Here is a 16,556-nt window from a genome sequence, read left to right as displayed (position 1 = left end):
TCCTCTTGATGGAGCTAGACAGTTATAACAGTTCATAATGCATGCATCATTTTTTGTGCTCAAAATCTTTTACTTAGCCAATATATAATGAGCTCTTATTAACATTTTATTATTCAATCCTGTTTTTAGCTAATTATCTTGTCAAAGACCTAATTGCCGAAATTCTACATTTTTGCATGAATGACCAGTTATTCCCCAGAGATCATCTCTTAAGTATATGTGGCCATGAAGAATTTTTACAAAAGTAAGTATCTTATTAAGGTAAATTTTTATCATTGTTCATCTATATTAAGCAGCATTTCTTTCTTTGCTTTTAATCAGACTGTGCAAATACTCTGTTCATGATCAATTTTGCTCACTTAAAGGTGAATTTAAAATTTTGTGTCGTACTAACAGTCTTATTCTTGGTTTGACTTTGTATTTTGTGTATATATGGCAATGTGTATTTAAGTGACCTGTAACTAGGGTGACCAACTATCTCAGTCTGTTTGGACTGAGGCTGCCCCCCAGACATGGGACTTTGAGTTCTGAAATCAAGAAAATCTTGGGCAACACAAGTTATCTTATTTGTGACAAAGCTTAGTAGGACTGATCACAATTTAAACAATAAATTTTTTGCAATAAGTAATTTTTTTGAGTCAGAACAATATTAGCATGCTGTTTAAATACCTTTCAAAATTACAGAGTGTTTGAGTATGACAATTATAACATTTTCATAAAAGACTAAATTTTAAAATACTTTCTTCAATTCTTTATTTAGGGAGCTCGGTAAAATAGTTAGAAAAGTCTATTCTCATGTATGTCAACTGCATATACTTATTTGATAGAAAAAAAAAAAAAAACTTACCTCTTCTTAATGTACCACAATAACTATTGTCCTAAAGTTCCCTAAAGACCAAATTTGAAAACATAACACAACCTTAAGCAAGAAAATACTAATATTTCTCTCCTGTTATCGCGTTATTTCTCTCCTGGTATTTATATTTCCTCATTGTGTTTCTATAAGTACCTAAAGATTGACAATATTTTTACTTCGTATTTCTTTTGAGACACCTATTGCCACTGTCATTGCTATTCCACCATGAATAGGCTTGAAAATATCTTGTGGGTGATTTTCCTTTATTGTGCAATGTTAACTGTGAATGATTTTTAAGACGGATTATTCTCCTTTCTTTGTTCCCAGTTACAACAAAATCATTTTATTCTTTTTTTCTTGTTAATATAAACATAATAGATTTTTTAGTGTTTTTATATTATTTTATTAAAATTCATTTACCTGGGTTTATTAAGATAGGAAAGTTGCCAAGATTTGTGTAGGTTAATTAGAGTTAGTTATTTTCTAAAGGAAATTGAAGGATATGTACATATCTGGAATTTGCTTACTATTTAAGAATAATAGCCTATCAGGACTGATATGACTACATTAATAAGCAGAATATTCTTACTATTCTTTCTAATAGCTAAAGGCATATGTATTTCATTCAAATTTTTTTCATGTATTCTTACATAATTTATCTTAAAAATACATGTGAATACATGTGGCAGATTCATTTTGATATACGGCAAAATCAATGCAATGTTGTAAAGTTAAAAAATTAAATTAAATTAAAAAATAAAGAACAAATAAGTTAAAAAAATAAAGTTGTTGACTTAAAAAAATTTTAAAAAAATAAAATAAAAATACATCCTTAAAGACTTGGGTATCTGTTCTTATTTCTCTGTAGAGGGAACGCAGAAAACATTTAATAATTTAATGATGCAATAAGTAATAATTCAAACTCTAACAGTTACAGTATTACAATTCATCTGAAGTACCTAACTAACTTTGATTGCAATGATAATATTAAAATAATAGTAATCATTTATCAAGTGCTAATGATGCCCTTGTCTCAAATAAGGTAAACATCTAAGTCTCATAACATATCAAAGAGACAGATATCATAAGTTGAGTTCAGTTCAGTCACTCAGTCTTGTCCAACTCTTTGAGTCCCCATGAATTGCAGCACGCCAGGCCTCCCTGTCAATAACCAACTCCCAGACTTCACTCAGACACACGACCATCGAGTCGATGATGCCATCCAGCCATCTCATCCTCTGTCGTCCCCTTCTCCTCATGCCCCCAATCCCTCCCAGCATCAGAGTCTTTTCCAATGAGTCAACTCTTCCCATCAGGTGGCCAAAGTACTGGAGTTTCAGCTTTAGCATCATTCCTTCCAAAGAACACCCAAGACCAATTTCCTTTAGAAAGGACTGGTTGGATCTCCTTGCAGTCCAAGGGACTCTCAAGAGTCTTCTCCAACACCACAGCTCAAAAGCATTAATTCTTTAGCGCTCAGCTCTCTTCACAGTCCAACTCTCACATCCATACATGACCACTGGAAAAAACATAGCCTTGACTAGATGGACCTTTGTTGGCAAAGTAATGTCTCTGCTTTTCAATATGCTATCTAGGTTGGTCATAACTTTCCTTCCAAGGAGTAAGCATCTTTTAATTTCATGGCTGCAGTCACCATCTGCAGTGATTTTGGAGCCCAAAAAAATAAAGTCTGGCACTGTTTCCACTGTTTCCCATGAAGTGATGGGACCAGATGCCATGATCTTCGTTTTCTGAAAGTTGAGCTTTAAGCCAACTTTTTCACTCTCCTCTTTCTCTTTTATCAAGAGGCTTTTTAGTTCCTCTTCACTTTCTGCCATAAGGGTGGTGTCATCTGCATATCTGAGGTTATTGATATTTCTCCTGGCAATCTTGATTCCAGCTTGGGCTTCTTCCAGCCAGCGTTTCTCATGATGTACTCTGCATAGAAGTTAAATAAGCAGGGTGCAAATATACAGCCTTGACGTATTCCTTTTCCTATTTGGAACCAGTCTGTTGTTCCGTGGCCAGTTTTAACTGTTGCTTCTGACCTGCATACAGGTTGCTCAATAGGCAGGTCAGGTGGCCTGGTATTTCCATCTCTTTCAGAATTTTCCACAGTTTATTGTGACCCACACAGTCAAAGGCTTTGGCATAGTCAATAAAGCAGAAATAGATGTTTTTCTGGAACTCTCTTGCTTTTTCCATGATCCAGCGGATGTTGACAATTTGATCTCTGATTCCTTTGCTTTTTCTAAAACCAGCTTGAACATCTGGAAGTTCATGGTTCATATATTGCTGAAACCTGGCTTGGAGAATTTTGAGCATTACTTTACTAGCATGTGAGATGAGTACAATTGTGCGGCAGTTTGAGCATTCTTTGGCATTGCCTTTCTTTAGGATAGGAATGAAAACTGATCTTTTTCAGTGCTGTGGCCACTGCTGAGTTTTCTAAATTTGCTGGCATATTGAGTGCAGCACTTTCACAGCATCATCTTTCAGGATTTGAAATAGCTTAACTGCAATTCCATCACCTCCACCAGCTTTGTTCGTAGTGATGCTTTCTAAGGCCCACTTGACTTCACATTCCAGGATGTCTGGCTCTAGGTCAGTGATCACACCATCATTATTATCTTGGTCAGGAAGTTCTTTTTTGTACAGTTCTTCTGTGTTTTCTTGTCACCTATTCTTAATATCTTCTGCTTCTGTTAGGTCCATACCATTTCTGTCCTTTATCGAGCCCATCTTTGCATGAAATATTCCCTTGGTATCTCTAATTTTCTTGAAGAGATCTCTAGTCTTTCCCATTCTGTTGTTTTCCTCTATTTCTTTGCATTAATTGCTGAGGAAGGCTTTCTTATCTCTTCTTGCTATTCTTTGGAACTCTGCATTCAGATGCTTATACCTTTCCTTTTTTCCTGTGCTTTTGTTTCTCTTCTTTTCACAGCTATTTGTAAGGCCTCCCCAGCCAGCCATTTTGCTTGTTTGCATTTCTTTTCCATGGGGATGGTCTTGATCCCTGTCTCCTGTACAATGTCATGAACCTCCGTCCATAGTTCATCAAGCACTCTATCTATTAGATCTAGTCCCTTAAATCTATTTCTCACTTCCATTGTATAATCATAAGGGATTTGATTTAGGTCATACCTGAATGGTCTAGTGGTTTTCCCTACTTTCTTCAATTTAAGTCTGAATTTGGCAATAAGGAGTTCATGATCTGAGCCACAGTCAGCTCCCAGTCTTGTTTTGGCTGACTCTATAGATCTTCTCCATCTTTGGCTGCAAAGAATATAATCAATCTGATTTTGGTATTGACCATCTGGTGATGTCCATATATAGAGTCTTCTCTTGTGTTGTTGGAAGAGGGTGTTTGCTATGACCAGTGCGTTCTCTTGGCAAAACTCTATTAGCCTTTGTCCTGCTTCATTCTGTACTCCAAGGCCAAATTTGCCTGTTACTCCAGGTGTTTCTTGACTTCCTTTTGCGTTCCAGTCCCCTATGATGAAAAGGACATCTTTTGGGGTGTTAGTTCTAAGACGTCTTGTAGGTCTTCATAGAACAGTTCAACATCAGCTTCTTCAGGGTTACTGGTTGGGACATAGACTTGGATTACTGTGATATTGAATGGTTTGCCCTGGAAATGAACAGAGATCATTCTGTTGTTTTTAACATTGCATCCAAGTACAGCATTTCAGACTCTTTTGTTGATCATGATGGCTACTCCATTTCTAAGGGATTCCTGCCTGCAGTAGTAGATATAATGGTTATCTGAGTTAAATTCACCCATTCCAATCCATTTCAGTTCGCTGATTCCTAGAATGTCAAGGTTCACTCTTGCCATCTCCTGTTTGACCACTTCCAATTAGCCTTGATTCATGGACCTGACATTCCAAGTTCCTATGCAATATTGCTCTTTACAGCATCAGACCTTGTGTCTATCACCAGTCACATCCACAACTGGGTATTGTTTTTGCTTTGGCTCCATCCCTTCATTCTTTCTGGAGTTATTTCTCCCCTGATCTCCAGTAGCATATTGGGCACCTACCAACCTGGGGAGTTCCTCTTTAAGTATCCTATCATTTTGCCTTTTCATACTGTTCATGGGGTTCTCAAGGCAAGAATACTGAAGTGGTTTGCCATTCTCTTCTTCAGGGGACCACATTCTGTCGGATCTCTCCACCATGACCCACCCATGTTGGGTGGCCCCACAGGGCATGTCTTAGTTTCATTGAGTTAGACAAGGCTGTGGTCCTAGTGTGATTAGATTGACTAGTTTTCTGTGATTATGGTTTCAGTGTGATAGATACCATAATGATCCATTTTACAGATGGGAATCTGAGGCTTTCATCAAGGTTACACAACTAGGAAGTTGGTAGGGTCAAGCTTGAACTCAAACTCAGGATTGACTATCTGCATAACCTTGGCTCTTAACTATAAAACAACACTAAAAAAGCTCTTGAGTAAGACCCAGAAAATGGCTAATGGTTCTTCATGCTGGAGCATGGCGTGGAAAATATTTGCAGTTTTGCAGGGGTCTACAGGATAGGTGTGCAGGAATTACAGTACTCCAATTCAACACCTACTGGGCACACAGGTGTGCAAGTGATCTGGTTTATCATTGAGATACAAACATGATTTGAAAATATAATCTTTGCCTTCTTCCTTGACTAAGGAATTCATAAAACTATGTAATTAGTTATTACAAAGTCCTTTTGTGAGGGCAGTATTAGTTTTTGTATATACCAACTACCTGTAGGTCAAAAAGAGACATGGATTAACAGCAAGAATAAGGAAATGGTACAAAAGAAAGTCAATGAGTAATTTGTATTTAAAGGGTAAATACTGAGGAAAGAAATCAGTACTGTATGACAAAATGATAACAGCTTTGGAATATATAAAATGTGCATAAATTTTTAAAGAAATAATTATCAAGATAAAAAATGAGCTAAGAATGTGACTGGCAATTCAGTGAACAAGAAAGTATTTAGTGTTTAACTAATGACAAACATGCAGTTAAAACAATGAGATGCCATCTTTGCCTAACAAGTTGTTAAAATATTTATTATGACGAAATTCAGTGCAAAAATGGACAAAATCCAGAAAGCTGCTGGGAATTTAAACAGATAGAGCACTCTCTAAAGGGAATTTTGTCAAAAATGTGTCAGACATCCATAGAAATGTGTCAAGAACATATATATGTTCCAGCAATTCTGCTTCTACAAATATTTCTAAAGAAACAATCATAATTATACAAAAAAGACTTAAAAAATACTACATTCACCATAGAATAATTTCTAATAGTAATAAAAAAAACTAAATCTCCATCAGTATTCAACAACAGTGATAAAATAATTTCATTATATACAGTTTCATTATATATATAATAATTTCATTATATTATATATATATTTCATTATATATATATAATAATTTCATTATATTAATTTATAAATTAATAGAAAATACAGTATCATAAATCTTGATATGAAAACTTGTATATCCCTGATGGCTCAGATGGTAAAGCATCTGTCCAAAACGTGGAAGACCCAGGTTCAATCCCTGGGTTGGGAAGATCCCTTGGAAAAGGGAATGGCAATCCACTCCAGTATTCTTGACTGGAGAATTCCATGAACAGAGGGGCCTGGAAAGCTATGGTCCATGAGGCCACAAAGAATTGTACATGACTGAGTGACTAACATACATACATATCATACATTTTAAGGGTGAAAAGATATATTTTCAAATCATATTTTAATATATTAATATTTGTTAAAACAAGTATACTACTATTTGGAAAATAAATAGAAATCCTACATATGAAAATGTAATCCTATACAATAAATGAGATCTTATACACTAAAATGCTAGAGTAGCTATTCCTTGAAAAAGAACTACAATAAAGGTAGTATTTATTCTTTTTTTACTTACAAAACATCAGCAATAGACATGTCTTTTTTGCTATCAGGAAATTAAGGAAATAAATTATTCTGGAGGGTGAGAGAAGTATTTAAGTGATCATATAATAACAACATATGCTTTAAAGAGGGTTGGAAATGAGTTAGAAGAACATATGAAAGATGACAGAGTTTAACCTAAAGTAGCAGCAGTGGGGCTAAACAGAAAGTATTAAATTCCCTAGGGTATTAAAACGGTGGAATTAACAGAACTTGGCAAATGAATGTGTGATGATTTAAATACAAACACACAATGTGAGAGCTGTGAGTTACAGTATTTAGGGGGACTGTGGGCTTCCCAGGTGGTGCAGTGGTAAAGAATCTGCTTGCCAAGCAGAAGACATGTATTCGATCCCTGGGTTGGAAAGAGCCCCTGGAGAAGTGAATAGCAACCCAGTCCAGTATTCTTGCCTGGAAAATTCCATGGTGGGCTAAAGTCCATGGAGTCACAAAGAGTCAGACATGACTGAATGAGCATGCACACAGGTACTAAGGACTATAGCCAATAGGCAGCCTCTCAGCTAGCTTGGAGGAACTGATCTGAAGAGTTAAGATGAGATTAGTTTATATGTGATCTTGGAGAAGGGATACATGCAATCAAACACACATCTTGGTGGAAGACTACTGCTATTCAGGAGGCACAGATATATGTTTAAGACTTCAGTACATGTCGGACACGACTGAGCAACTGAACTGAACTGAACTGAATATACCTAAGTATGGGAAGATGCAAGAAATTGGGTTCATAAAATTTCTCCTGAAAATATCTAACTATCTGAAAGCCAGTTCTGCCAGTTTCCTTAGAGCACAGAGTGTCTTCTTCCTATCCCTTCTCTGAACTTCTTTCAGGTTGTGGAGGTCAGCGACTGCAGTGGCTAGTGACTCAATCCTTGTAGAGCCAGATGGTGAGTGACACTCTGTAGGGTATAAAATAATTAATCAAGTTATAAACATACTGAGTATGTGAGTGCCAAGGGGCATCTGATATTGAGAAAACAGCTCAGATTTAGGGAATCTGGCATAGATTAAGGAATCATTGGCACTAAGAGGGAATGAAAGTCTTAGAGATACATGCAACTATGTAAAGAAAGTGACAAAAGAAAGGATCTTGAGAACATTAATATATAAAAAATGAAAGAAGGAAGAAGAGCAGAAAAAGGAAATTGGAAAAAAGCAATTTAAATTGTACAATATTTTGGAAAACTTGCCTTTCACAAGAAGGAAAGAGAAATTTGAATTACTAAGTAAATACAGCATCATACTGGAAATAAATTCGATGAGGACTGATAAATCATCATTAGTTTGGCAATTAAGAAATTAGTTGATTCAAATAAGAACAAGTTTCATAAAATGGAGGAGAAAAAAAGGTAGATTGCAACGAGCTAAGGAGAAAGGAAGGTGTTAAAAAGAAACTCAAGCAGACTACTCTCTCAGAAGTAATGTGTGGTGATAAAAGCCTGGAGGAAAATGGGATTTTTAGATCCTGAGGAGAATCAGTCTGGAGATTTGGGGAATGTGGATAAGAGAGATACTGAAAACATTAATAAGATGAAGGGAAAGAACCAATGATGAAGGAAACACTGAAGGCAGAGAATGTATCAGTTGTGAGGTGCTGCGAGAGCATGGGAAAAGATCAAGAAGACAGATGACTATACCTGTGGCTGATCCACGTTGATGTATGGCAGAAACCAACACAAAATTGTAACTATCCTTCAGCTAAAAATAAATAAAGAAAAAAAGTCATACACACAAAAAAGAAGACAGAGAAAAGGTGAGCAATGCCTTGAAGGAGGACCCTCCCTTCCCAGAAAGACCAACAGGAGCTCAAATAAATATTAAATGAAAAAAAAAAATAATAGTAAGAAAGATAACTATGCATTTGAAAAACTGAATCTCTGATAAAAGCAGGAATGCGTAAGGAAGTTGCATCGGAATGAGAATAATAATTATAACAATAAAAACAAGAAGAAAGTCTACTTATAAAAGCCTCTAATGGGTCTTCCCTTGTGGCTCAGTGAGGTAAAGAATCTGCTGTCAATGCAGGAGACATGGGATTTGATCCTTGGTCAAGGAAGATCTCACACACCATGGAGCAACTAAGTCCATGTGACACAAATACTGAGCCTGTGCTCTAGAGCCCATGAGGCATAACTGCTGAGCCCATGAGCCACAACTGCTGGAACCCATACATCCTAGAGTCCATGCTCCACGACAAGAGAAGCCACCATAATGAGAAGTCTGTGCACCACAACTGTGCTCTCCATAACTAGAGAAAAGCCCACACAACAAAAAAAGAGACCCAACACAGCCAAAAGTTTAAAATAAATGAATATTTTTAAAAGTCTCTTATGAGCAATTAATAAAGTTTTCACATATAATACCATTTGTTCCAAAATCGGAAAAGCATGATTATTCCTGTTTTAATGTGGGGAAAATGAGGCTAAAAGAAATTGACTGACTCCTTGAAGTTCAGAAAATCATAAGCAGCAAAGCCAGGATGGCACAGATCTATCTGACTTTGAAGCCCTGTCTTCCCACTCAATTACAAAGCTTCCTTTCATGATAACGGGCCACTTGAAAACAAAACTTACAGGATAACACCTCTATGAATAACGACCATACGTGGCTTCCCAGGTGGCACTAGAGGTAAACAACTCACTAAACGTGAGTTTATAATTCAACATAGAGTATTTTGGTCAAGGAGAAGATAATAACTTACAGAACACTCATTTTCTGACATATACACAAAAGTTCAGTTTCTTTAATCAGGATATGCTTAGAAATGCTTTGACTAAAATAAAGGCAAATCAAAATCACTAAAAGTGGACTTTAACTGTCATTTCCAAATTTCCGATTAGATTAAAATGAACTCTCTTTTTGGAATCTTGAGTCTGTTTAAGCAAATAAATAACATGAAAACAAATCTTTCCCACTCATGGTAACTATCACCTCTGATTTGGCAAAATAAGTTATACTCCCTTAACTTCAATTTTTTTCCTTTTAAAAACTGAATTTTTAATATATTTTTATACTTTAAAAATGAGATGTAGGATTATATTTTAGTAATCTTTAATTTAAAAGGTAAAATTTTATTAAGCTTCTACTAGTCCTTTCATTACATATGGATTGCTTTAAGCTCTAAACATAGTTCTAAATAAATTAAAAGCATTATGGTTGTTAAAATATAATAAACTGAAAAATAAAAAAAACAGATTCTGAATTTCTTGGTCAAGGGAAGAGACTTCACTTTTAACAGACTTCTGGGTGATGCTCACACTAATGGTTCATGGTTTATGTTTCAAGTTGCAAGATATTAGTTCAGTTCAGTTCAGTTCAGTTGCTCAGTCATGTCCGACTCTTTACAACCCCATGAATCGCAGCACGCCAGGCCTCCCTGTCCATCACCAACTCCCGGAGTTTACCCAAACTCATGTTCATTGAGTCGGTGATGCCGTCCAACCATCTCATTCACTGTCGTCCCCTTCTCCTCCTGCCCTCAGTCTTTCCAAGCATCAGAGTCTTCTTAAATGAGTCAGCTCTTCACATCAGGTGACCAAAATATTGGAGTTTCAGCTTCAATATCAGTCCTTCCAAATGAACACTCAGGACTGATCTCCTTTAGGATGGACTGGTTGGATCTCCTTGCACGTCAAGGGACTCTCGAGGCCAGGGATATTAGCAACCTAAGAATTTTGACTCAATGAAAAATGAAGTACACATTTTTTAAATTATTACTTATTTATTCATTTATTTTTAATTAATTTAATTGGAGGCTTATTACTTTACAATATTGTAGTATTTTTTGCCATACATTGACATGAATCAGCCATGGGTGTACATGTGTTTCCCATCTTGAACCCCTCTCCCAACTCCCTCCCCATCCCATTCCTTGGGGTCATCCCAGTGCACCAGCCCTGAGCACCCTGTCTCATACATCAAACCTGGACTGGCGATCTGTTTCACATATGATAATATACATGTTTCAATGCTATTCTCTCAAATCATCCCACCCTCGCCTTCTCCCACAGAGTCCAAAAGACTGTTCTTCACATTTGTGTCTCTTTTGCTGTCTTGCATATAAGGTCACTGTTACTATCTTTCTAAATTCCATATATTGCGACCCAATGGACTGTAGCCTACCCTGCTCCTCCATCCATGGGATTCTCCAGGCAAGAATACTGGTGTGGGTTCCATTTCCTTCTCCAGGAAATCTTCCCAACCTAGGGATTGAACCTGGGTCTCCTGCATTGCAGGCAGATGCTTTACCATCTGAGTCATCAGGGAAGCTCATATATATGTGTTAGTATACTGTTTTGGTGTTTTGCTTTCTGACTTACTTCACTCTGTATATAGGCTCCAGTTTCATTCACCTCATTAGAACTGATTCAAATGTATTCTTTTTAATGGCTGAGTAATATTCCATTGTATATATGTACCACAGCTTTCTTATCCATTTTTCTGTCAGGTTGCTTCCATGTCCTAGCTATTGTAAATAGTGCTGCAATGAACATTGGGGTACACGTGTCTCTTTCAACTCTGGTTTCCTTGGTGTGTAAGCCCAGCAGTGGGATTGCTGGGTCGTATGGCAGTTCTATCTCCAGTTTTCTAAGGAATCTCCACACTGTCCTCCATAGTGGCTGTACTAGTTTGCATTCCCATCAACAGTGTAAGAGGATTCCCTTTTCTCCACACCCTCTCCAGCATTTATTTCTTGTAGGCTTTTGAATAGCAGCCATTCTGACCAGCGTGAGATGGTACCTCATTGTGGTTTTGATTTGCATTTCTCTGATAATGAGTGATGTTGAGCATCTTTTCATGTGTTTGTTAGCCATCTGCATGTCTTCTTTGGAGAAATGTCTGTTCAGTTCTTTGGCTCATTTTTTGATTGGAATTGAATGGCTTGTATATTTTTGAGATTAATTCTTTGTCAGATCCTTCATTTGCTATTATTTTCCCCCATTCTGAAGGCTGTCTTCTCACCTTGCTTATAGTTTCCTTCATTGTACAAAAGCTTTTAAGTTTAATTAGGTCCCATTTGTTTATTTTTGCTTTTGTTTCCATTACTCTGAGAGGTGGGTCATAGAGGATCCTACTGTGATTTATGTCAGAGAGTGTTTGCCTATGTTTTCCTCTAGGAGTTTTATAGTTTCTGGTCTTACATTTACATCTTTAATCCATTTTGAGTTTATTTCTGTGTATGGTGTTATACACATGTTATAGTTTCATTCTTTTATGAGTGGCTGACCAATTTTCCCAGCACCACTTGTTAAAGAGATTGTCTTTTTTCCATTGTATATTCTTGCCTCCTTTGTCAAATATAAGGTGTCCATAGATGTGTGGATTTATCTCTGGGCTTTCTATTTTGTTCCATTGATCTATGTTTCTGTCTTTGTGCCAGTACCATACTGTCTTGATGACTGTAGCTTTGTTGTATAGCCTGAAGTCAGGCAGGTTGATTCCTCCAGGTCCATTCTTCTTTCTCAAGATTGCTTTGGCTATTCCAGGTTTTTTGTATTTCCGTACAAATTGTGAAATTATTTGTCTAGTTTTCTGAAAAATACTGCTGGTAGCTTCATAGGGATTGCATTGAATCTATAGATTGCTTTGGGTAGTATACTCATTTTTCACTATATTGATTCTTCTGATCCATGAACACGATATATTTCTCCATCTATTTGTGTCATCTTTGATTTCTTTCATCAGTGTTTTATAGGTTTCTATATATAGGTCTCTTGTTTCTTTAGGTTGATTTATTCCTAAGTATGTTATTCTTTTTGTTGTAATGGTGAATGGAATTGTTTCCTTAATTTATCTTTCTGTTTTCTCATTGTTAGTGTATAGGAATGCAAGGGATTTCTGTGTGTTGATTTTATATCCTGCAACTTTATGATATTCACTGATTAGCTCTAGGAATTTCTGGTGGAGTCTTTAGGGTTTTCTATGTAGAGGATCATGTCATCTGCAAACACTGAGAGTTTTACTTCTTCTTTTCCAGTCTGGATTCCTTTTATTTCTTTTTCTTCTTTGATTGCTATGGCTAAAACTTTCAAAACTATGTTGAATAGTAGTGGTGATAATTGGCACCCTTGTCTTGTTCCTGATTTTAGGGGAAATGCTTTCAAATTTTCACCATTGAGGAAAATGTTTGCTATGAGTTTATCATATATGGTTTTTATTATGTTGAGGTATGTTCCTTCTATCCTTGCATTCTGGAGGGTTTTTATCATAAATAGATGTTGAATTTTGTCAAAGGCTTTCTCTGCATCTATTGAGATAATCATATGGTTTTTATCTTTTAATTTGTTAAAATGGTGTATCACATTGATTGATTTGTGAATATTGAAGAATCCCTGCATCCCTGGGATAGAGCCCATTTGGTCATGATGTATGATCTTTTTAATATGTTGTTGGATTCTGTTTGCTAGAATTTTGTTAAGGATTTTTGCATCTATGTTCATCAGTGATATTGTCCTGTAGTTTTCTTTTTTGTGTGACATCTTTGTCTGGTTTTGGTAGCAGGGTGATGGTGGCCTCATAGAATGAGTTTTGGAATTTACCTTCCTCTGCAATTTTCTGGAAGAGTTTGAGTAGGATAAGTCTTAGCTCTTCATCAAATTTTTGGTAGAATTCAGCTGTGAAGCCATCTGGTCCTGGGCTTTTGTTTGCTGGAAGATTTCTGATTACAGTTCAATTTCTGTGATTGTGATGGGTCTATTAAGATTTTCTATTTCTTCCTGGTTCAGTTTTTGAAAGTTATACTTTTCTAAGAATTTGTACATTTTTTCTAAGTTGTCCATTTTATTGGCATATAATTGCTGATAATAGTCTCTTATGATACTTTGTATTTCTGTGTTGTCTGTTGTGCTTTCTCCATTTTCATTTCTAATTTTTTGATTCGATTCTTTCCTCTTTTTTTCTTGATGAGTCTGGCTAGTGGTTTGTCTATTTTATTTATCTTCTCAAAGAATCAGCTTTTAGCTTTGTTGATTTTTGCTATGGTCTCCTTTGTTTCTTTTTCATTTATTTCTGCCCTAATTTTTATGATTTCTTTCTTTCTGCTAACCCTGGAGTTCCTCATTTATTCTTTTCCTAGTTGCTTTAGGTGTAGAGTTAGGTTAGTTATTTGGCTTTTCTCTTGTTCCTTGAGGTAAGCTTGTATTGCGATGAACCTTCCCCTTAGCATAGAGTTTACTGAATCCCATGTATGGATGTGAGAGTTGGACTGTGAAGAAAGCTGAGCACCAAAGAATTGATGCTTTTGAACTGTGGTGTTGGAGAAGACTCTTGAGAGTCCCTTGGACTGCAAGGAGATCCAACCAGTCCATTCTGAAGGAGATCAGCCCTGGGATTTCTTTGGAAGGAAGAAATACTGGAGTGGGTTGCCATTTCCTTCTCCAATGCATGAAAGTGAAAAGTCAAAGTGAATTCGTTTAGTTGTGTCCAACTCTTAGTGACCCCATGGACTGAAGCCTACCAGGCTCCTCTGTCCATGGGATTTTCCAGGCAAAAGAGTACTGGAGTGGGTTGCCATTGCCTTCTCCAATGAGTATTGCTACTCCTGCTTTCTTTTGGTCTCCATTTGTGTGAAATATATTTTTCCAGCCCTTCACTTTCAGTCTGTATGTGTACCTTGTTTTAAGGTGGGTCTCTTGTAGACAGCATATATAAGGGTCTTGTTTTTGTATCCATTCAGCCAGTTTTTGACTTTTGATTGGGGAATTCAACCCATTTACATTTAAGGTAATTATTGATAAGTATGATCCAGTTGCCATTTACTTTTTTGCTTTTGGTTCGAGTTTATACACCTTTTCTGTTTTTCCTGCCTAGAGAAGATCCTTTAGCATTTGTTGAACAGCTGGTTTGGTGGTGCTGAATTTTCTCAGCTTTTGCTTGTCTGTAAAGTTTTTCATTTCTCCTTCATATTTGAATGAGATCCTTGCTGGGTACAGTAATCTGCACTGTAGGTTTTTCTCTTTCATCACTTTAAGTATGTCCTGTCATTCCCTTCTGGCCTGAAGAGTTTCTATTCAAAGATCAGCTGATATCCTTATGGGAATCCCCTTGTGTGTTATTTGTTGTTTTTCCCTTGCTGCTTTTAATATTTGTTCTTTGTGTTCAATCTTCGTTAATTTGATTAATATGTGTCTTGGCGTGTTTTGCCTTGGGTTTATCCTGTTTAGGACTCTCTGGGTTTCTTGGACTTGGGTGGCTATTTCTTCCCCACTTTAGGGATGTTTTCAAGCATTTCAAGTATTTCAAGTATCTCCTCAAGTATTTTCTCATGGCCTTTATTTTTGTCTTCTTCTGGGACATCTATGATTCGAATGTTGGGGTATTTGACATCGTCCCAGAAGTCTCTGAGGTTGTCCTTATTTCTTTTAATTTTTTTCTTTTTTCCTCTCTGCTTCATTTATTTCCACCATTCTATATTCCACCTCACTTATCCTATTGTCTGCCTCCATTATTCTACTGTTGGTTCCCTCCAGAGTGTTTTTGGTTTCAGTTATTGCATTATTCATTATTGACTGACTCTTTTTTATTTCTTCTAGGTCCTTGCTAAACTTTTCTTGCATCTTCTCAGTCCTTGTCTCCAGAGTATTTATCTGTAACTCCATTTTGTTTTCAAGATTTTGGATCATTTTTACTATCATTATTCTGAATTATTTTTCAGGTAGAGTCCCTATCTCCTCCTCTTTTGTTTGGTTTGGTGAACATTTATCATATTCCTTTACCTGCTGAATATTTCTCTGCCTTTCATCTTGTTTAGATTGCTGTGTTTGGGGTGGCCTTTCTGTATGCTGGAAATTTGTGGTTCCTCTTTATTGTGGAGGTTCCTCCCTGTGGGTGGGGTTGAACAAGTGGCTTGTCAAGGTTTCCTGATTAGGGAAGCTTGCATCAGTGTTCTGGTGAGTGGAGCTGGATCTCTTCTCTATGGAGTGCAATGAAGTGTCCAGTACTGAGTTTTGGGGTGTCTGTGGGTTTGGTGTGACTTTTGGCCACCTGTATTTTAATGCTTAGGGTTATGTTCCTGCGTTGTTGGAGAATTAGCTTGGTATGTCTTGCTCTGAAACTTGTTGGCTTTTGGTGGAGTTTGGTTTCAGTGTAGGTATGGAGGCTTTTGGATGAGCTCTTGTCAATTAATGTTCCCTGGAGTCAGGAGTTTTCTGGTGTTCTCAAGTTTTGGATTTAAGCCTCCTGCCTCTGGTTTTCAGTATTATTCTTACAGTAGCCTCAAGACTTCTCCATCCATACCACACTGATGATAAAACATCTAGGTTAATGGAGAAAAGATTATCCACAGTGAGGGACACCCAGAGAGGTTCGCTGAGTTATATGGAGAAGAGAAGAGGGAGGAGGGAGATAGAAGTGACCAGGAGGAGAAGAGGGGGAATCAAAAGGGGCAAGAGCAATCTAGCCAGTAAACAATTCCCTGTGTGCTCTACACAGTCTGGAACTCCCAGAGAGGTTCACAGAGTTACATAGAGAAGAACATAGGGAAGAAGGAGAGAGAGGTGACCCCAAGGAGAAGAGGAGGAATCAAAAGGATAGAGACTGATCTGGCCAGTAATCAGTTCCTTAAGTGTTCTCCAGAGCCCAGAATACCCAAACAGATTCACAGAGTTGGGTAGGGAAGACAAGGGGGAGGGAGAAGATAGAGGTGACGTGGGGGAGAAAAGGAGACTCAAAAGAGGAGGAGGGCAATCAAGCCAGTAATCACACTCCTAAGTAAAAATGGGTACTAAAGATTG

At 37.0% G+C, this 16,556-nt stretch overlaps 1 protein-coding gene across 6 annotated transcripts in view; it reads left to right on the top strand.

Annotated features, from left to right (window-relative positions):
• The window catches only part of PIK3C2G (phosphatidylinositol-4-phosphate 3-kinase catalytic subunit type 2 gamma), a 644,646-nt gene that overhangs the window by 216,826 nt on the left and 411,264 nt on the right, over positions 1–16,556 (top strand). For all 6 annotated transcript variants that reach the window (XM_070788624.1, XM_070788625.1, XM_070788623.1 and 3 more), the window contains one exon: positions 130–244. In XM_070788624.1, the coding sequence (XP_070644725.1) occupies positions 130–244 (115 nt within the window). The remainder of the gene's footprint in view (positions 1–129; positions 245–16,556) is intronic.

Source organism: Bos indicus, chromosome 5 (genome assembly GCF_029378745.1).
Source record: "Bos indicus isolate NIAB-ARS_2022 breed Sahiwal x Tharparkar chromosome 5, NIAB-ARS_B.indTharparkar_mat_pri_1.0, whole genome shotgun sequence".
NCBI lineage: Eukaryota > Metazoa > Chordata > Mammalia > Artiodactyla > Bovidae > Bos > Bos indicus.
Note: the sequence above shows the minus strand (reverse complement) of the source record. Positions and strands in the feature narration are given on the sequence as shown.